Genomic DNA, 21,715 nt, shown 5'->3' with positions numbered 1-21,715 from the left:
TCCATGGCGATTTTTAAATTGTCATCATATATAACTTGTATTTTGCTGTATTAAGTATGAGCTAATGACAGTAGAGACAAGCTGAGCGGCACACTTGTTTAGGGCCTAAATCATCAAGTGACAGGTTTTTATGAGATTGTGGGGTTTTCTTTTTATCACAAACTGTTAACAACACGGCATGACTATTTTGATCATTAGAAAGTGGCTCTGAAACTTCTGACGGGAGGTCAGAACACAGGGTGGAGGGCACTGGGCGGCCCAGGGTGACCACTGACCTGCTTGGCACTTCGTTCAAAGACCACGTACTGCTGGCACTGGTCCAGCCGCCTCTTTCTCATGGTCCAGTAATGCAATACCCTGTTCTCCCGCTGGAAGAGTTCATTCAAGATATCTGAGGGAAGAAAGAGGAAGGCAATCAATGACAATGCCTGCAAAACCCCACTCACTTTTATGTAAGGACTTTGCATGTAAATGCTGCTGCGACACAGAAGATGCTGCCTGCCTGCCCGATGTTCTTCAAGAGCATGTCAACCACACCGCTCCTCAGTCTCTGCCCCCAATTTATTATCTGATGATCGAGATCACTGTAAGGTGAAGGCTGGCCTCGAACACCTCAGGCTAGCTGGGTCAGTGGGCCATGCTATTGCCTCCCCTGCTGGGGCAATTTAACAATATCAGTATTAGATATTTTGTTCAAGACCATTAAAACTTTCCTATAGAAGGAATTTAGTACATATTAAAAGTATGCATTAAAGGATGTATGTCAAAACAGTGAAGGATTAGAAGAAAACAAAAGTTTGGTTTTTTTTTAAAAAGATAAAAACAGAAACATAAGCCCTTAAGAGAAGGAAAGACATGAAGGAGACAGGCACAGAGCTGAAAAGTCCAAAAAACCCCGATCACATAAGACTGTTATGACCAAACAATAACCACCATAAAAATACTACACCAATAAAAAGCCAGGAAAAAGTACTGAGAAATATAAGACACCGACCTAATTTACTTAATAGTCAACAGAAAATGAACAATCCATTAGAAAAATAGCAGAGCATATACACATGAAGCTCAGGAGTGAGTGAGTCCACGGAACATCCCTCCCACACGCAGGCACCTATCAACCCGAACCACCTAGAAAGCATCCTAACATCTTCCATCAGAGCAGAGAGTGCAGCCAAAACCCGCAGCATTACTGAGAAATGGGAGAAAGGGGATGATTCTTCTGTGAGACGAGTCAAGTAAGTGGACTGCCAAGGCACATAACTTGCTGGCAATGAAGACTGTTTTCTGCTGAAAATGGCTGCTCCTTCTAGACGCTCACTTTCCCGAGAGAAAAGGCCACTGATTAATAAGTCTCGTCTGTAGGGCTCAGAGGACTGTACCAGCGCGAGAGAATTATTCTGACAACTGACAGATGAATCAGGTCAACAGGGAGCAGAATGGAATAGAGAAAGTTTTTGCCAATCCTGCTGTTTTAAAACAGCGTGAGATGAGTCATTAGTCAACTGGTTAGTGCAATTGTTTCCCTATAAAACTCAGCTGAAGGAGCCAGGCTGGTGACCTCAGTTTCCTCCTGTGTTTGGTACCGACTCCTGGCTCCTGATGGGATTAAAGCGGACAGAATGGTGCCTCAATATCAAGGCTGTTTTAAACAACTCTCATCATTTTCTCAGGATGCATTTCCATGTCATTTCAAATGAATTTGCAAAAACTATGATTACATTTAAGTTTAAAACTACATAACACCTGACTGCATTTTCTTTGTAAAATAATCAGAATCTACAGAGTAAAAACTATGACTCCTTTTCACTTTCAGCCCGACCAATCCTATTTATCATTTAGCACAAATTTCCCCAGACCTTTTTCTATGTATTCACATATACATTATATTAAAAAAACATGGCTTTATAGATTTTATACTCAAATGATATCAAGCTATATATTATTATTTGGGAATTTGTTTCTACTAACAATGCTTATATATATCAAATTAATAACAATTTACAGAAGTGATATTAGTATACTATTTCATGATTTAAACTTTTAAAAATATTTTGCCTATAGATAACTCTGGTTTTCATTTTCCCTCCAATTTATAGTATTTTTACTTTAACAAAACAGTCAATGCCAACACATCGCCCTGGATTATGTGTTTCCTCCCTGTTTACATTCAACTGTATTCAATAAATTTCCAATCTATATATTTAAATGTTTTGTTATTAAGTGAAGATACTTAGTAAGAACTTTAATAATATGACACGGACATCTGACATGAAGGCCTGGATCAAGATTTCCGAGCACTTCCCGTCCAGCTCCTCCCCTCCACACTCACTCTTCACTTGCTGCTCAGGGGCTTTGATGTGCGTGACCATTCCCGGCATGTTCACACTGTTCCTGTGCAGGTACTTCAGGAAGACGTCTGCATTCCTTCTAGCAAGTGTGCAGGCCTAGGAACAACAGAGGGCAATGTGTCATTAACTTGACTTACACGAATACATATTTTGAGTCCGTATGGACGACATCGGGTGGCTCTAACATATGCCTTTAGCGAAAATGTTCACCTGGCCAACTTGTGGTTTGGAGAATACACCAGTTAAGTTGTATTTCAATTAAAAACATTCTGGCTTGGAGCCCTTGCTCTGATGAGGCCCGCTGCTCTGTTGTGAGCTGCCCGATGGAGGGGCCAGTGGGGCAGGGGGCTGAGGCAGCTGCTGGCCTGCAGCCAGAGAGAAAGTGAAGCCCTTCCCCAGGCCAGCCCGAGGTGACCACATCCAGGGCCAACAACCTTAATCACAGCCACATGAGAAATGCTGAGCCAGAGCATGCGGCTGAGCTGTGCCTAGATTTCTGCAGATGGCTGACAGTAAACATTTGAAGCTTTCCGTGTGGGGGTGTCTCAGTTGCATCTACTCACCCTGACCCCCGAGGATGAAGCAGCTGTGCTGACGCAGAGACGAGCGAGGGGGACGGATTGAGCTCTCAGGTCTTAGTGTGCCAATCCTTGGTTTAAGCCCCAGAGTTTTGGGGTGGTTTGTTAGGTGTGTTATTTGGGTAATAGATAACTGATATTACATGTTTATAAACTGAAGGGACCAAAATTCTGCCACAGGGAAGCTGCTTTTTGAGGATACTAATTTTAAGCTATTAAGAAACAGAGGACACAGAAAGAAGCTTTGATCCTTCCCGCTTTCCTGCCTAAGATTCAGACAGAGAAAGCTGCTTCAGGAAGGAAATTTTAGGATCTTCCCTCACTTAGTCTAATTTGAATTAAGTATGGCAAACGAGGGCTTCAGGTAGGTGCCTGACGTTAGCTGGAAACCCCATGTCCCACTGTTTCTGAGTCACCAGCAAAGATTTTCCTGACGGATGTGGTCTGCTCTTCCCCACCCACCTGTAAATCACCCATTCTCCCTTCTCCGCTGTCCAAAAATGTCTTCTATATCCAATGTCGCCTCACTACCTGTGGAGCTGTCACAGATTTACTGTCTATATGACTCCCCATGCATGTATTAAATTTTTATTTTCTCTGGTTAATCTGTCTCTGATAATTTGGTTATTAGCCCAGCCAGAAGAATTTAGAAGATGGGAGGAAATGTATTAATATTTTGTAGCCTCCACAAAACCAAGTAAGTAATTTCATTAATGTATTAAAAAGAGTTAAGACAAATAGGATATAAATATAAAATCGAAGGAAAAACACACAATTGTATTTGAGTTGGAAATATCTTGCACATTTCCTGTCCAATTCCTGGAGTTAATCTTTTCTTCAAACAGCTCTGCCTCCTTGTGGTAAATGGTACTGAGACCACACTGGGCACGAGGGGTGCACAGTATCATTGGGTTGGGCATGGTTTCTAGGCCTTTCCTGTAATGGAGCTAGAATACTTTTTTTTTTTAATAAAGAGAAAAATACACCATGAGTCTCTACTGAAAAGTCTAAAATAAGCTGTCACAGCAAATATCAAGGAAGCTGGGGAAACTGCTGGGGTCATTGAAAAGGACATCTGCACCAAACTGACGTGAAGGGGCTCCACTAAGGGAACAATTTGAATATAAAAAGATAAATGACAGCAAGGAATTGAAGCATACCAGATACATTAAAATCCATGAGGATAGTAAAAAATACCCCCAATTAATTGTATGTGGAAGTTGTTAAAGCAGTAAGTAATAGCTCATTATTCTGAAAATGGTAAGCAAAGGGAAAGAGTCAAACATTTACTGTGGCTTTTCTGCACACACTCTATTTTAGATTAACCAAACGGCTGAGGGGGTAATAATTCTAGCTAATCAATGAGGAAGGAATGACAGAACATCACCGTTTTGCAGCTCCTGATGAACCATGTTACCACTGGCTGCTAAACCCATTAGCTGAAAGGCTGGTGGGGAGTGCAGAGCAGACGAACTGGACTCGCCATGTTTGGAGCACTGATAAATCCGCATATTGCAGAGACAAAAAGAGAAGTGGACCTTACGTGGCTCCTGATGTAGTTCATAGGAAGTGCAAGCACCATCCATCAGTTACGCTTAGTGCACACACACTCACATCTAAAGCTGATCAAGGCTCTCAACCCAACTATCACAGATTTAGAAAATGCAGGATGGTGCTAAATAACTCCACAGGACACAATGACCAAAACTCAGAAAGCGAGAAACACCACAGTATGAATAACTTACTTCTTCAATTAATAAATGGTAATGAAAGTGAGGGTGGTATTTAGGTGGAGAGAGACTTAAGAGACATACCAATCAAATCAATTTTTGGACCTTGTTTGGATCTCGATTAAAACAGTGTATAAAAAGATATTTGTGAGACAATCAGAAATTTGAACACTTTGATTTTACATGAAATAAGTTAACTAATAATTTTTAAGATTTGATCATGGTATTGTGGCTGTTTTAGAGAAGTATAATTTAATGTTTAGATACTCAGCAAAGTATTTTCTTTTAATGTCTTTACTGATTTCAGAAAGAGGAAGAGAGAGAGAGATAGAAACATCAGTGGTGAGAGAGTCACTGATCGGCTGCCTCCAGCACGACCCCCACCGGGGATAGAGCCCAAAACACAGGCATGTGCCCTGACTGGGATTGAACCCTGATCTCCTGGATCATAGGTCAACACTCAATCGCTGAGCCACACCAGCCGGATGTTAGCAAAGTGTCTGCAAATAAAATGATGCAATATCTAGAATTTAAAACAATCCAGTGAAGGTGGGAACATGTCCGTATGTTAGGAATCACTGGAGCTGGGTGAGAGGCATAGGGTTCACTCTCCATTCTCTCTGTATACATCTTTAAACTTCCACACTAAAATGTTAAGAGACATCCAATACAAAAACACTACAGAATTCTAGTGAACAAAGGAATCTGAACAGGCCTGGGATTATTTTTGTTTTACAATTTTACATAAATATTTTTCTTAATTATATTAACCAAATAGCATTCAATTTTGCTTTATACTAAATGGAGTCAGAGAAAGAGGTAACTTATGCTTCCAACTCAAAACACCTAACAGTGTCAGCATTTCATGAACTTAAATACAGCCACAAGCACGGCAGGGCTCTCAGGTCCTGTCTGAAATAGTTACAATCACTGACTCAAGGGGAAGCTACAACAGTTTCCCACTGGTGGAAGATCAAAGTTAAGTACAGCAGGTAAGGATTTTCAGTTACCCTTTTTCTCCCTGACTGAACAGTAACGCCCCCATCAGGACAGGCCATCGCCTTCAGAAGCAAAACAGAAATGAGTGAATATAACAGTGCTGGCAGGGTCAGAGGCTAAAGCAAGGAGAGCTAAACTTAGTAAAGCAACGAGGAAAAGTAAGCACCACGCCTGTTTTCAACAGGCCTGGGTGACAACAAGAACCTCAGAAAATCTGTTCTGGGAGTGAAAGAATTCAACGTGGAGACATTCAGTGTCCGTGTTGCTAAACACTTCGGTCACTGTTTAAAGTTTGTTTCAAAGCACATCAGTAACTTAGGTACAAACATACAAGAAAATAAAAATAAACATGCACCCACACACAAAGCAGGTTTGGGAAATTCCTCGTTGAAAGCTTCTCAGAGTGAAAACTCATAGCCTGGCCTGAATGGAATGAAATTTCTCTTGGAGGAAACATTTCCTGAGTGAGTATTAGAAACTGATCCTATAAACCACAGGAGGTGTGCTCCTGCTTTGTGTCTAACTGGGCTCATGTATCTTCTGAGACACAGTCTTTGTTCCTGAAGAGGCCAAATTTCCAAAGGAAGATTATTTTAAGCTGTAGGCATTTTTGTTTCACCAAATCAATCAATCTCTCTCTGTTCAGAGACACTTGGAATTATGACTTTCACTCATTTTTTATTCACACAGATTTCCAGCTTTCTCTGTAAAAACTAGAAAGACAGTGTAAATAACAAAGACGTTTTTAAGATTTTCTCTGAACAATGAACTTATTGCTGATGTGATGTTACCCCATCACTTTCTCCATGAGCGGAGAGCTGTGAGGTTGAGAGTGATGACCACAGTGCACGCCTGGCCTGTAGGGGTATCTGCAGTTCTCTGCCTGGTAGGCCAACCTCAAGACCACCTGCTGGAGAACCCTCCTGGACCTGTGTACACTGCTCAGGGAGGCATCTGACTCCCAGGAAGCAGGCTCATACCTTCAGGAATGCTTCCTTTTGTTCGAGGTGCTTGCTGATCATTGGGGTGACGTGATCAGTCTCGGAATTGGGGCCCAGTTTGTCGGCTCCTCCGCACCAGTCCTCTTCCCTCTTGTACTCCTGCTCCAGACTCTCAAGGACACTGCACACCTGCGGGCAGGAGAGAGGTCCAGGCTCAGAGGGACCGCTGGCGCCTGAGGGCGCAGATCTGCATCTTTGGGGGGCATTTTCAGCCAGGCTCTGGGCATGAAAGTGCAGCCCAGGACCCAGACCACTGGAAGAAAGTGGGCTCCACCTTACCTGAGGACAAATCAGGCCTTTCAGATAAGGACAACCCCCCCGAGTCTCCTGTCTCTCGGACAAGACTCAGGCCATACAATTAAATGAGAGGAAAAGTGGTGCTTTCTGGGCTACTTCCTGGCCTGCTGCTCTCTGATACCCAAGCTAAGCAAAAATCATCGTACTTCTAAAAATGCTTTTCTCTGCTAGACTTGGACTTGACCGGTTCAACAATGATTGACGAGTTAGTGATTAAGTTGCCCAATAAAATCAAGCTCAAAATAACATGTCCGTTGGGAGCTCTCGGACCGACACCTCCCCCCACCTGCTCCGAGGTTTTGTAGAAGGCGACGGACGCGTTCACGAGCTTGAGGCGGTCTTCCATCTTGAGCATGAGCTGCTGCCAGTGCGAGGCCACCTTCTCGGCGCAGTCCCTGATCATATCCATGTCGTAGTGGTTGGCCTGCAGCATGGCCTCCGCCTTCTGCTGCACCTGCAGCGCACTCTGGTGTGTTTTCTAAGGAGAGAGAAGGGAAGGCTCATTTAACAGGGGCCACACATTGACTGGAGAGGAACTGGGAGGGCCGCAGTTCTTGGGTTTCTGCTTGCTTGTATAGAAACAACCTCAGTTAATACTCATTAGGACTCTTCTAAAAACATGGCAGATAGTTTAGTTAAAAAGTTTTCATGCCTAGCAACGGCTGTGTTTCTCTTTAAACGACCTAATGAAGGATGGAAGTAAGACTTCCAGGGCTCCGTGGCAGGGTCCTCGGCCTGAGAAAGAGCAGGAGAAACCTTAACTGCCAGTATTCTAGAAGAGCTGCTGAAATGGTCCAAGTTAATTGTTCCCATTGATCCTTCTCATAAGAGCAGCTACAGGCAAGGGACCAAATGGAAAGAAAGGTGGCCAAAGAGAATGCTTCTTATTTATTTTCAACTTTAACTTTGGACTAGAGTAAAAAGTTTTCAAGAACTATTGATTTTTTTAAAAGGAAAAAAAATGAAAAGCTAAGGCTGAACCAACTGTTTTCTCTGGAGGTCCTGCCATAATGAATCTGTCAGAATAACACAGCAGTTCAGCAAGACCTCCTGCTCTCGTGTCCTCACTAGAAGGTTCTCTCAGTGAAGAAATGACTGCTGCGCAGGGGAGCACATGGGTCTTTATGGACTCCGATTCACCTTTTTTCTTCCTTTTAACACCACCGAAATTTTGTATTTCACCAAAAAGGAGACAATGCTTCCATAAAACACTGTACCCGATACAGGCCACTGAGGTAAAGTCCCATGTGGCACTGACCACTCAAGGCAGGAAACGCTCCGTGAGCAATGCCTTCACCCAGGGTGGGAGGAGTCTGTGGGCAGCACTGTTTACTGACAACAGGGGAGCATGACCTGTACCCGGTCTTGGTGAGCCTCCCAGAGAGCTCTGTTTTGCTGAGGCTGCTGACATAGCAGAAATGCGCCAATGAGGCCAGCAAAATATAAAAAGCCTTAGCTGAGACGCTAACTTGGGCTCCCTGGTGCCAGGTGTTCCTGCCCCGAGAAGGTGCATCCTGCTAGACCCTCTCAGCAGGACCCCGGAGCCCCCCTGGCCTCCAGACCCCTGCTGCGAGGTTGTCCTAGCCAGCAGGCATAGCCTCACTGTAGTCACCAGGCTGTTGCCTTCTCCTGTGATGAACTGTAGACTTGTAAGCATTGCCGTTTGGGTCCTGTGGTACCCCATTTCAGCTGCCAGGGTCAGTGCCACGTGAGGGGGTCTAGCAGGCCTGCCTTCAGATTGGGAAGACCCCTTTCGGGGGCGGGCCGAGCACTCCTACCTCGATGGCATGCTGGAACTGCTCGTGCTCCCTCTGCAGCTGCTCCGCCTCCTGCAGCGAGCTGGCTGTGATCAGTCCTGCGTTCAACATCGACTCGCCGTTGCGGATCCAGCCCAACACCTGAAATGTTACACAGGGTACTCCAGCAGCGGCCCTTCCTGGGGCAGCCCGTGGACCAGCAGTGACGTGATCCGAGCCAGCAAGGTGGCTGAGCTGCTCACATCAGCTACAAGGTGCTCGTTTCCTTATGACGCTTCTGCCCACAGCCTAATAACCATCAGGAGTGTGTGATCATAAGTGCTGCACTTTTAACTGAATTCTGTTACTTTTAGTTGCAAATGGTAGCTGAAAAGGTAGAGGGTCCGGAGGATGGTTATTTAATCCACAGGTCAAAACAGGCTAAGGACCACAAAGAATTCTCTGAGAATAAAAAATGTACTTTTCATTCCTTTCAGTCCTAATGAAAATGCAAAATCGGCAAACTGCTTGATAAGGGAACTATTTCATATCAGAAACTGAAGTATGAATGAAGCTATACTATAATATTCAGGGTCAAAACATGAGAGTCTCTGCCTGGCCGGGCGTGGCTCAGCGGTTGAGCATCGACCTAGGATCCAGGAGATCGGGGTTCAATTCCCGGTCAGGGCACATGCCCGGGTTGCGGGCTCAATCCCTAGTCGGGGGGGCGTGCAGGAGGCAGCCAATCAATGACTCTCTCATCATTGATGTTTCTACCTCTCTCTCCCTCTCCCTTCCTCTCTCTTAAATCAATATATATTTAAAATAAACAAACCAAAAAATCCCATGAGAGTCTCAACTTTGTACACAAAGAGAAGTAAATTCTGACTGCAGAAGCCAGACTACAGAAGGTCATTTCAGGTAGTTATTTGTGGCAGAGACCAATCATTAGCTCCCTAATACCTATTTTCCTTGTCTCCTTTACTCAGAAAACCCCAGCTTCTGAAGACAGCTTAAAACCACTTCTCAGCCCCTATTACAGCTTGGTCATAGATATGACTTAAGTCTAGCCACTGAGGTCAAAGCAGCCGCCTCTGGGGGATTTTGTGAAAACACTTTTCTGCTACATGTGTTGCCTCCTTCTTGTTATGCTCCCCCTTCCTGATGCCCCCATGGAGGTGGTCGGGGCTACAGCAGCCACCTGGGGAGCATGAGCAAAAGGTGACCTATCATCAAGATCCCAGCCTAATAAAGCAAAGGGCGGCTGGATGAACACAAGCAGTCTTACCACCTTCTGACTTGTTATGTGGGGAACATAATTTTTTAAGCCACTATTTTTGGACTCTGTTACATATTAGGCAAATGCAATTCCTAGTGAGTACATCAGTCTATTCCTTTATTTCCTAGACAAATTGTTTTATTTTTGGAAAGAAGGAACACTTTATTAACCGATCTTTAAAGGGCAGGGCACACACTTCATCTCAGGTACTCCTTTGAAGACTTCTGTTTAATAATACATCTGCTTTAATGTGAGTGCTGCCCACTTACATACCACACCTTGCTCATGGCCTAGAGCGGGGGGGGATGTATGGCCCTTGGGCCATCTACAGCCCCCAAAATCATTTGGTCTGACCCTGTCAAGGCCTCACCAAAGAGAAGCAGTTCCCGCCATCACATTACGGGTGAGTTAATAAAATGTCTGACAAAATATAGCAGTCTAGTTTTTAAGTTGATAATTTTGTATGGCTCATGAATGCTGTTATAAATATCCAAATGGCCATTGGCAGAAAAAAGGTTCCCCACCCCTGCACTAGAGGCACCTTAAGTCCCCTTTGATAAGCTAACATGAGCTTTTCTGTGCATCCACCATAAACCGACACTGTCTCTGCATCAAGCCAGCATCATTGGTGGTTTCCCTGCTTATGAGATAAAGCATCTCGTGCATGCTGACTATATGTAGGCCTGGAATCCCACCGGCGCTGAGCCAAGAGCAAGCTCTTCCAAATGCTCCCCTTTATTTTGCTGGGCTACCTAGGATGTGGTGATACAGAAAATACAGGAAAGCTCTAATCATACACAGCCTATGATCCAGTCCAGACTCATAACTGTATACTGGACAGAAAAAGCATAGTCATTTAGAGCAGGAAGCAAAATGTACAGGGTTCTGAGCAAGAGAACAGCAACAAAACAAGCTAAATGGACGTTCCTCTCAAGTGTGGTACCTACTGGGCAGCAAAGCCTTTCCCACAGCTGTCCAGGCAGAGGCTCAGTTTCTACCCATTCAATGAGGGAGTGTTGTGTTATGTATCAGGACAGCTGTGTTCTGAGCAGGGAAACCCTTTCCCAAGGCTTCCAGGTCCAAATGACCGGCTCCTTCATCAAATGCACTCGGCTGGCTCGCCACCCAGCTCGGGTTTACCTGTTTCACTTCTGCCTGCAGGTGGCGAAGCTGCACGCACTGCTCCAGGTGCTTCCGATGCTGCTCTGCCGCCAGGTCCAGTTCCTGCTGCTTCTCGTGAAGAAACTCCAACAAGTCCTGGACCCGCGTGGCCATGTCTACGTCTCTATCGCAAAGCAGCTCCACGCCTGTGGACAACAGAGGGAGATGCTAGAATCCAACTAGCATTTCAGTTTGTTTTGAAGGGGAGCAGGCCAGTCTCTGTGTGAATCATCTGCCCAGCTGAGGGCCAGGCCATTACTCTGAAGGCCAAGTTTAAGGAGGCCCAGCTGGCAGTGGCGTGTTCACACCTGCCTTGCAGCAAAGCGAATGTGTCTCAGAGAATGTACCTGACATGTTAAAGCCAAATGTTATAATATTTAGCCAACCACACTAAGCCCATTTCCTATTAGTCCACTTCTCCTACAATAACCGTGAAAATGTAACGTCCTTTATAAATGAGGCTTGTTTTTGTTGTTATCTGCTGTATACCTAGTTTACTTTTAGGAAGCATCTAAGAATATGATTTGTGTAAGATGAGTAATGTAAAATGCAGGTGGTTGCTAAGTTTCTAACACGACAGACTTCTCTACATTTTTGAGCCTATACTGCCATCTGCTGGTAAAATATAAATTAAGAAAAATATGAAGAATGAAAATATTTTTTTGGGATACATTTCATTCAGGGAGCTACAATAAATCATTTACAAAATTAAAGTTCATGCTACTTAAAATAACACCTAAGAATATTAAGGGTAAGTGCACTGACTAATGTTAAATGTGACTGTATTATGGGGGGGAGGCAAAATGTTTTCTTTTAAAGAGAAGTTATCTATAACATCTGTACCATAGGGGCCAACTGAACTAAGCGGGGTGAATTCCACGGGGATTTGAAGAGCCCCCAGCTGACGTGAATGGAGCATGCTCTTACCAGAGGCCTGCACCTCGTTGACATACTGCAAAAGGTCTTGCCCTTGGTGGATGACATCAAAGGTCAGGTTGTTCATGGTCAGCGCCTTGTCTGCGTGGTGCTGGAGGCGCTGTTCGGCTATCGTGAGATCTTCCGTGTCGAAGTCATTCATTTGCTGAGAGAGCTCATCATTCCAGGACTCAAGGTCTGAGATGATCTGACAGAGGAAAGTCTCCGCTTAGGATCAAGACTCAAAAAATAAATATCTGTCGCAATGGCTTCCGTGCCGAGTAAGGGAGAAGGAGACTCATGTGATCATGTCGAAAGGACACAGAAGCCAACTGAAGGGCCCCCACTGTCCAACGACAGGACAATTAGAGAATTAGCAACACACAGACACAAAATTACCACAATTGAATAAAATATACAAAAACCCATGAATTCCTAATGATGTTTAAGAAGAAGACCTAAAAGCCAGCAATCAGGTGAAAAACTCTTTGGTTCCGATTAGAGGTAGACAGGGAACTAATCTTTATCCTAAAAATTGTTAACTCTAGAAGAAAATTATTTAAGCTTATAATGGTGAAGGAAAGTGCCCCTTTAAGGATAAATCTAACAATTAAATGTAGAAAGCATAATAAAGTTAGAACATTTTATTTTAATTTTTTTTAATTCTAGGAAACTGGGTAATGATCAGTGCATAGCAAACCATCCTGAGAAAGGCGGATGGGGAGCCGAACAATGGAAGAATCAGGCTGCCACCTCCTTAACCCACAAACCAACCTCAGCTTCCCTGACGGGGCAGGACCGGCCGGGACATGCCCTCTGACAGGAGCAATGATGATGCACCGCCTGTGCAGCATTCTTGCACACAAACAGAACCTGAATTCTCATGAGGTCTTTCCGTCTAACTGCCACGTTTACAGGAAATACCAGGGCAAGAAAAACAGTTCAACAAGCTGGAAGAAATCAAGTGAGCAAATGCGGAGTGTGGGGCCTGACAACTGATGGAGTTATTTAGCCAAGTCAGGCAGGGAGGGGGAAAAAGGGCAGATGGACAGATAAATGTAGATGAACAGACGGAGCAGCAAATGCAGGAGCAGACCCCACACAGCCCCTAACCGTGGTGCCCGCGGAATCTGCGCAGAGGCCGCGTACAGTAGGGCGATCAGGGATGACTGCGAGATCCGAGGCGGTGGTGAATTGTGGTTATGTAAGAAAAGGGCCTTATTTTTCAGGAAAGTCTTTAGGAGTGAAATGATACTCTGGCCAAGAGTTTTCTCTAAAATGCTATGGCACAACAAAAACAAAAGAAGGGACACCTGAAGCAAGGGGGGCAAAACTGCTTGGAATTCGGGGGACAGGGAGTTCACTGCGCTATCCTCACTACTTTTGCGTAGGTTTAAAACTTTCATAATATACTATTTAAAAATGAAGAGTAAACGATAAAATCCAAAAAGGAGGAAAAAACTTATTGTGGAAGAATATTATACAATACACTTCAATGGAAAAACATTTCCCATGGATCCTAATTCACTTTATCTACACGAGCAGTAAGCAAATCAGTGTGAAAATCTGTGAACATGAGAGAGTGTACAGACTCCGGCTAGGAGATGGGAAGTCATAAAATGTTTTCCTGATTTATTCTTTTTGACAGGAGTCTGTATACGTGTATTACATTAGTTTGTTAAATTGTAATTAATTATAAATTAATAAATTTAAATAATGCCAAATTAGACATAAACCAAAAAGCCACTGAGGAAAAATATTGTTAAAAAGGAAAAAATTGACCATAACTTTAATCTTTATCTCTAAGGGAATTTTCTCCCTAAATGTTTGTTTTCTGGAGCTGACGGAGAGGACACTGAGGGGTGGTGGTGAGACACAGACTCAGTAATAATGTTTCATGGAGGAGAAAGCATCAGGCTCAGATGACACTCGAAAGGCAACAAACAAAGATCATGTGCTAAGACCTGCAGGATTTGAAAACACTCCCTGGGCATAAAGAAACCCTGGCAACAGCCACGATCAGAGGATCATCAGGAAAAATCCCACCCAAAGTTTAGCATTACAGCTGGTTAACTGCACAAGGCCAGAAAAGAAATCTCTGCCAGAAACAAAGCTTGAGAAAGTGGAAATCAGTTTGGAATATTAATTCTTTGGCGAAATTGCTTTGAAGCAATTTTTAAAAATATATTGAAGGATTTTTAGAAAGTCTCAGTTTTTCTTCCTAAACACACATGTAGTCATGACTGCTTCCCGCACCTAACCTGTCGCAGGATGCTATAGTAATTATTTTGTTTTTCATTTAATAGAGCACATCTGGCACATCTGGAAGCTGAAATAGTAATGTTTTCTAAGCCACAGAAAATCTCCACCCACTTCTGAGAGATGGAAATGCTACTCCAACTGAAGTACAGAGATATGGGGGATTTTGAAAAATTAACCAAGTAACAGATGAATTTCTACCAACAGTTTAACTCCATTCTTCCTATGGGTAGTCAGATGAGGCATTTTCCCAGATAAGAGAGAAAATCCCAGCCAAAACCTAGGCTGCTCAGATTTTCATGTTTCAGGATCATTTGAGAAAAAAAAGGTTCTAAGGATATAACGTGTTAAAAACTTTTAAACTGTATTTTAGCCACCCCGTGGCTGAACTGCAGGTTCAGTTTCCTCGGCTCAGGAAAATGCCTGCCCAGCCTGGCAGCCTGGCTTTACTGAGCCTACATGGAATGCTGCGCTTTCGTGTGGGGAAAACGTGCGCTTTGGGTTACTGATCTCCATTTTAAAACACAGGTTCAATGAAGGTAGAAATACGGTGAATTATTTTCCCTCTTTAAAGTACCATTACTACAAGTGAAGCCAAATTTTTCCCCCAAATATCCAAATGTTCTGGGAGGAAAAACTTCAAATAAGGCTTCTGATTACTTTGTGTTCCTTTAACTGAAACTATTTAATAAGCAGCTACATTTTAAAAAGCAGTTCCTCTAAAGCAGAGGTCAGAGGAAAACAGGCTGCAGGCTGGGCCCAGGTGGGCGGGGCCTAATCAGTCAAGGGAGCACCTTTCTCCACGGGGCTCTGCCCTTTTCCACGAGGTAGGAGTGGATTTGAGGGTCAAGACTCTAAGGGCAAGTTTTTGGTTTTTTTTTTTAAACCAGGGACATGTGTAGGGTTCATTAACTGATGATAATAATGAAGACAGCCAAGAAGGTGTTTCTTTCATGAAAACACTGACTGAAGTTTAGACAAGCAGCCACCACAGGGACCATAAGAGGCCTGCCCAGGGCCTGGTGTGGCGCCTGTACCACACATGCCACTCTGAGCTGGGCCCACAGACGGGCCTAAGGGAACACACAAGGCCCCCTTCAAGGAAAGAGTCTCCCCTCAGCTGATTAGGCCCCACCACAAACAGTAACTCACACAGTCTACCCTAAGCCCTGCCATCACCCTGCCTTTGCTGACACCTAGGGTCTGGCCCACGTGCCCTCAATATGGGGAGGGTATCCTCTATACATCCAGTGGGCACCTGTCACTGCCACTGCTCTAGGAAGCTAACCGGCCCCAGGAAACTGGCTCCCACTCCCCCAGACTGGAGTGAGTTTTGGTTCAGTTTCACAGACATGCTCGGTGTCATCCAATTACACTTCCTTCTGCTTGCACTTCATCAAGATCAAACAGAAGCTCTTCCCTGGCACAGAATTAACCACCACCCACATTTTGGTGAAGAAAAAGAAAAGAAACCTGAACTTCCTTCTCCTAGTCACACTTGTAAGGTGTAAAGGTTCCGTTTTAAGCAAGGATTTCAGACAATCTGAGAACACTTCTGTGGGGGAAAAAACTGGGTTTCCTACTCCCTAAGATGCCATCACCACAGGCCAAGCTTATCTCCACCCCTCACCCCCAGAAGAAGGGGGAGGGGAACAGAGTGGGAGGGAAGGAGAGAGGATGGCTGCCTTGAGCTGTGGCCCTGCTTCAGGGACAGGGACGTGCTGTGTGGTGACCCAGGGGAGGTTTTCCCTTCCTCTCTCCTCCTCACGCAGAGGCTGAGGGCGAGGACACAGGAAGGGAGCGGACAGGGGACAGAGAGGGGACCTGGGGACACTCACGTCGATGGCGTCCCTCTCGAATATGCGCAGCTGCAGGAAGAGCTCGAGCTTGATCTTGCGCTCCTGGAACAGCTCCTCCATCTGGGCCTGGGCCTCGTCCAGCTGCTGCAGCACCGTCTCGATGTGGCTGATGGAGCTGTTGTGGGGGGTCTTGTTGCTGGAGATGGCAGAGTCCCTGGGAAGGAGCAGAGGAGGGAAACGGGATTTCAAAGAGACAAACAGGAATTGGAGGAGCAGGTCTCACATTGTCAGATACCAGATCCGGCAGCTCAGGACCTCGGGGGGAAGAAAGCTGGCAGGAAGCGGGACTGCTTGTCTCAGAAAATGGACTAGGAGCCCCTCCCGCAAAACAACAGCGGCTTCCTCCGCTGAGCAATGCTAACAGACCTGAGGATGCACTGAAGGATTTCTCCACGTTTTCTCACAGTCACTCTTATTAGAAATCTAGTAATTATGGAAGGTCATTTTAGCAGAGTTTCATTTCTAGCCAGTTTTCTCCCTAAGTAGAGAAAATAGATACCTGTTTCCTATAAACGGTGGTTATATTAGCTATGAGGGGTTAAACTTTAATGCATCAATTGAGCCTCTATCAGGTAAACTGCCTGACTCTGCAAAGTGAACATCATGTGACGTTATCACCAACGAATCAATAAACTGGCCTCTGCGAGCAGTCGTGAGACTATGTTTACGTAAACGGTCCCTGTGATCCAATAAAAGGAGCTTGCTTCCAGCCCCAGCATTGTCCCTGTCCTCCTGCCACAAGGAGCACCTGAGGGACAGGTGTTACCCCAAGGCCTGGCCGGGCTTCAGCTTTCAGAAGGGGGACACCCCACCACACTCGAGAGAAACAGGTTGCTCAGGGCCTGAAGGACACACTCCTAGGAGGTTTAAATAAAATTTCTAATAATTACTAGGTAGGTGTTAAGCAGAAATATTAATAAAAGCTTAATTCTGGGAAGGCTTATAGTGCTGTAATGGGAAAAATTATACAGAAAAAACGGTAAGGGAGAAAACAGAAGAGAAAGAAGGAGCTGCTAGTCTCCGTCACATTCATAGATGTTATTTGTTCTCTACCTAGTTGGACAGAGAATTATAGGCAATTGTTCCAAAAAGTGAGGGGAAGGGGAAATCGCTGGCAGGATTTCAAAGAGTCTGTGCTCAGACAGGGGGGCAGGGCGGGCCCACCTCAGCTGCTGGATGAGGTCCTCCCCTTCCTTGATCACGTTGACGGTCACCTGCAGGGTCGTCTGCTGCTGCTGGCCGAAGCGCTTGATGAGGTCCTGCACCGCCTCCACCGACTCGGCGTACACGTCGTCCAGCAGCTCCTTCTGCAGCTCCTCCAGCCATGTCCACAGCTGGGGGGGGAGAGAGCAGTGAGGCCGGGGCAGTCCAGGCGGGAGACGGGGTGACGGCCTGGAGGGAAGCGGGCAGCCTGCCCCCGGGGAGACGGGAGAAAGCGAAAAGTCCCCCACACAGTTGGACAGCCCGAAGAAAAGAGGCACAGGAAACGCAGTATCCCACCGCTGAGTGCTGAGAAATGACCGGGCAGAGAGCGAGGGCGACTGTCACAGAAAGGAAAAAATGAAAGGGACAGGAAGTCGCTCTTTCCAATTCTTCCTAGGCTCAATCTGGGTGCAAAGGAAATCAGAAAAGACCCCTCCAACATCTGCTACACATAACAGCCATTCTTTCAAGCATCGTCTGGATGGCTTTTTTCTAGCAAGGGCGTTACAGTCCATTATTAATTATTAAACCGCTGCAGACATGGGAGCTTCCTATGCCTCAGAAAAGGAAGCATATAAGGTGGTGAAATAAATGCATCCCCAGGCCTGGCAGGAGACCCGGATGTGGCACTACTAGGTAACCACGCCCAGCCAGGCAAGGCCGCCGGTCACAGCTCAGCCTGTCCATGAAGAGAGAGGGCACATCGAAACCACTACACACCTCACTGCCACTACCATTAAAATATGTCCGGGGACCTGGATGGGTAAAGACAGCTGGATTCAGGTCTGGTGGGAGCAGAGCACTCCACCTGCTGCTGAGAAGTTGATGGGGTCTCCAGGTCTCTGGGGAGCCGTCCAGTAAACCGAAAAAGACAATTAATTAAACTGAGCAGGCCCTGGGGGGCTTGGAAGTGGTTGGTGTGTGGAGAAAATGCTTCCACTCCCGTCAGCAGTGTGTGAGTGTTCCAGGCCCTTCACATTCTCACCAATACTGACGTGCTTGGTCTTTCTATTTTAGCCATTTTAAATGACTGGGGTGTCATCATGGTTTTAGTGAGCAATTCCCCAATGACTAGTGATGGTACACCCACAAGAACCTTGTAGGAGTTCCTTTGTTGTTAAATGTATCTTCAGCTGGAAACAGGTGGCTCTGGTCAGGTCCGTGGGTCAATTTAAACATAAGGGAAGTGCGGGCAAGGGACTTATTTTTTAGTTAAGTTACTTGGGGTCCTAAATTTTATAAATAAAACATCTGTTAGCTTGTCTCATATTTTTTAACCATGTTTGTGTACAAGTCATCAAATTTCATACAATCCAAGAATTTTAATTAAAGGAATTTTAGAGATAGGCTGGCTCACCTCTTGGAGCTTACGGACAGGAAAAGAGGCCCCAGGTGATGAAGTAGCCTGTATAACACGGGCAACCCTTACTGGCAGTGCCCACGTACTAGCAAAGTCAGTATCAGATAGGAGGCTCCTGATCTGGTCCCACTTTGTGTTGATACAGTTTTCTGACAAAAAATGTCATCAATTCACCAAACATGGACTCATGTTCTGTACCATCTATAACAGTAAATAATCAATAACTTATCTTTGTAGGGTTTTTTTCGCTTTCCTCTATATTCTCATGAACCTGGTGGCTACAACTATAAACAGCAGGCAGGATAACAGCATTATAACCAAGAGGAAGCTCTGATTTGCTCTAATATTCCCCATGAACATTTCCAGTTCCACAGGCCATATTGTGCAGTAGGAGCAGGATTTTGAATCTAAGAGATGCTTTAACAAGGCACTGGCACTGGTCCTAAGAGATCACTGCATTTCTCTGAGACTCACTTTGCTACATCAGGGACCCTCAGAGAGTTAATACTACCCTTAAGAAGTTATTAAGATGGCCAGAGACGGGGCGCAGGAGCACTGGGGGAATCAGCAATGCTCTGTACAAATTTAACTACCCTAAGCATACTGACACATTCAAATTAACTGAAGAGGCAAGGTTTGCTCAAAGAAACCAAGTGTGTGCCAGAGAGGCTGTTCTGAGCAACAGCGAATAGTTTACCAAAATAGGGCTATAATATTTTATCCAGTCAAAACATTTAACCCAAAACATCCACAATATGTGCTCTAACAGGTAGACTCTCTTTTAGCTGAAATGGTTTCATCAGCTTCCTAGAAACCTGCCCTCCACATGCCAGGACAGGTGATAGGCCACTTGCTCCCAACAGAGAAAACCTTCCCAGCAGCCCTTGGCCACTGCAGCCTTCCCACCCTGATTCCTATTGTAAGACGGACATTTGTGGAAAAGTGGACCTTTGCAGCTGTTTCTCTGCTGAAAAAGAAAATAAAAAACCACTCCACTCCCTTCTCAATCTCAACTGTAAAAATATCTTCCACCTTAATACGCACGCTGCACTGAAGCTGCCCCACCTGGTCACTGTGTAAGGAACCCAGGGACAGGAGGATCCCCAGCACACCTGCCTCTGACTCAGCCCCAGTAGCTAACTGACAGGTAGACAATGGAGACACTTACAGAATGAATGCAGGGTACTGCGTAGTAAACTGCTGAGTCCTTAGAAAAAGTGCTCCCTCAGCGTTTTGTGCTCATTCAGTGGAGATGAGTGATTTAAGCAAATGCACACTGAAGAAAGACTTTCTCGCATGTAATCTAACATTAGTATCAATGAGAAGAAAGATAAAGGAGCCAGCTCTACTACAAATACTGACTGCATCAGAGGGAGGGGTCTGACTGATACATCAGACCACACGCTGGTCCTCGAAGGCTGAGGGCTGGAGCCAAAGTAGCCTCTAGTTTTAGTTACACCACGCTTTTAAGAGCCAGCATCTCATAGCATTAGTAGAAATTAAATTTGTTGAGAAAACAGAAATGCAAGTTTTTAAATGCCCACTAGAAAAACACTGCAATATCAGCAAAACAACGTTAATTAAGACAGCTGGTAGAGAATTTGCAGGTTCTGGATATGACACACCTCACATACAGGTGTCCCAACTACCCTCCCACTCCTATTTAAACAGCCGGGTCAGGCCTCTCCTGCCTGGCCCAGTGTGACCCAGCGTGTGGGACAGGATATGAGGTGGGGTGCCTGCCTGTCTGTGTGGATGTGTCTGCAAAATTCCTCTTCTCCAGCAAACACTACCATTTTAAAAAACTACCATTAAATACTATTTAAATTATAGAACCATTTGAACATGACTTGCTTCTACACACTGTGATGAGAGGAGCATTTCAAAACCCACTCTTGAGGCACAACGCACCCCTGTGCTTCCACAGGACACCACTGATGCGGCGTAAGAGTTCATGTTTTATCCACAGATAACTCAAGTAAAACCCTTCTCATTAGCGGGAATATGGAATAACCATTAAGAGCATGGCTCTGAAGTCAGACTGAAGCTCAAATCCTGACTTATCCTGACTTAACATTTTCCACAGTGTGACCTCGGGCAAGTTCCTTACCTGGATCCAGGTGTCAGTTTATTCTATAAAACAGGCATGGTAATAATGCCTACCTCACAGGCTGCTGGGAAGATGACATGAGGTGACGCTCCCAGAGTGCAGAAGAAAGCAAATGTTAGCCACTACCACTAATTTTGTTCTTGTAAGGAAAATTCTTCTAATAAGAAAAATCACCAAGTTTTCAAAGTCTTCTTTCTCTAGATATTTTAAAAAACATATCCAGGTTCCTACCAATTGTTCAAAATTCATCACTCAGTCTGGTCAATTTAACACCATCTCACATTTTAATCTTCTTACACCTAAAAATAGGTCAGTGTGAGGAAAGGTGCAGGAATTAGTCTGTCGGATTCTATAGAAATCACTTCCCTTGTTTCCAGGGGAAGTGCCATGAGTGAAACCTCTTCCTTTCCTCCTGGTAATTTTTTTTTTTTTTAAGAACTAGCTTATTCCCTCAACATCCTGGAAATTTCAACACATGTTCACGATGGAACGTGCTGGCCCGCCTGGTGGGCAGTGGGACCAGTGAAGGGGACAGCTGTGCGGGAGACCGCAAGGACTGGTGCCAGGATCAGGCTGCAGAGGGAGAAAACCCAGGTAGCAGGAGCCAGGTTACATCTAAACCCATGATGTTCAAGTGCCCAAAGGTCCTCTGCCTCTTTATAATTTTTCTGTTTGGTCCAACAGAAATATTCTCATTCAATTTGGAGAAAAGTCTCAGAGAAAAGGTCTTTTCTGATGTGAATTGGAGTTGAACTGATGCACTCGTAATGCAATAGGATTCCGGTAGTCTGTTTAAGCTTTGAAAATGGTACATATGGCTCCTAAAATAGCCTCTGCACAAAGCAACGAGAAAAAGTCTCTAGGGGGGGCCTGTGAAATT

The 21,715-nt window shown here is 44.9% G+C and overlaps 1 protein-coding gene across 4 annotated transcripts in view; it reads right to left on the bottom strand.

The window, feature by feature from the left end:
- TRIO (trio Rho guanine nucleotide exchange factor) overlaps window positions 1-21,715 on the bottom strand; it is a gene marked incomplete at its 5' end in the record, with an annotated part of 300,776 nt that overhangs the window by 107,666 nt on the left and 171,395 nt on the right. For all 4 annotated transcript variants that reach the window (XM_081131178.1, XM_081131180.1, XM_081131179.1 and 1 more), the window contains 9 exons: window positions 276-391; window positions 2,330-2,444; window positions 6,636-6,785; window positions 7,240-7,431; window positions 8,732-8,851; window positions 11,109-11,275; window positions 12,057-12,252; window positions 16,142-16,316; window positions 17,327-17,496. In XM_081131178.1, the coding sequence (XP_080987304.1) occupies window positions 276-391; window positions 2,330-2,444; window positions 6,636-6,785; window positions 7,240-7,431; window positions 8,732-8,851; window positions 11,109-11,275; window positions 12,057-12,252; window positions 16,142-16,316; window positions 17,327-17,496 (1,401 nt within the window). The remainder of the gene's footprint in view (window positions 1-275; window positions 392-2,329; window positions 2,445-6,635; window positions 6,786-7,239; window positions 7,432-8,731; window positions 8,852-11,108; window positions 11,276-12,056; window positions 12,253-16,141; window positions 16,317-17,326; window positions 17,497-21,715) is intronic.

This window comes from Miniopterus schreibersii, assembly GCF_964146895.1.
Source record: "Miniopterus schreibersii genome assembly, chromosome: 3".
Lineage (NCBI taxonomy): Eukaryota > Metazoa > Chordata > Mammalia > Chiroptera > Miniopteridae > Miniopterus > Miniopterus schreibersii.
The sequence above is the reverse complement of the archived record's forward strand: the minus strand, read 5'-3'. Positions and strand labels throughout refer to the sequence as shown.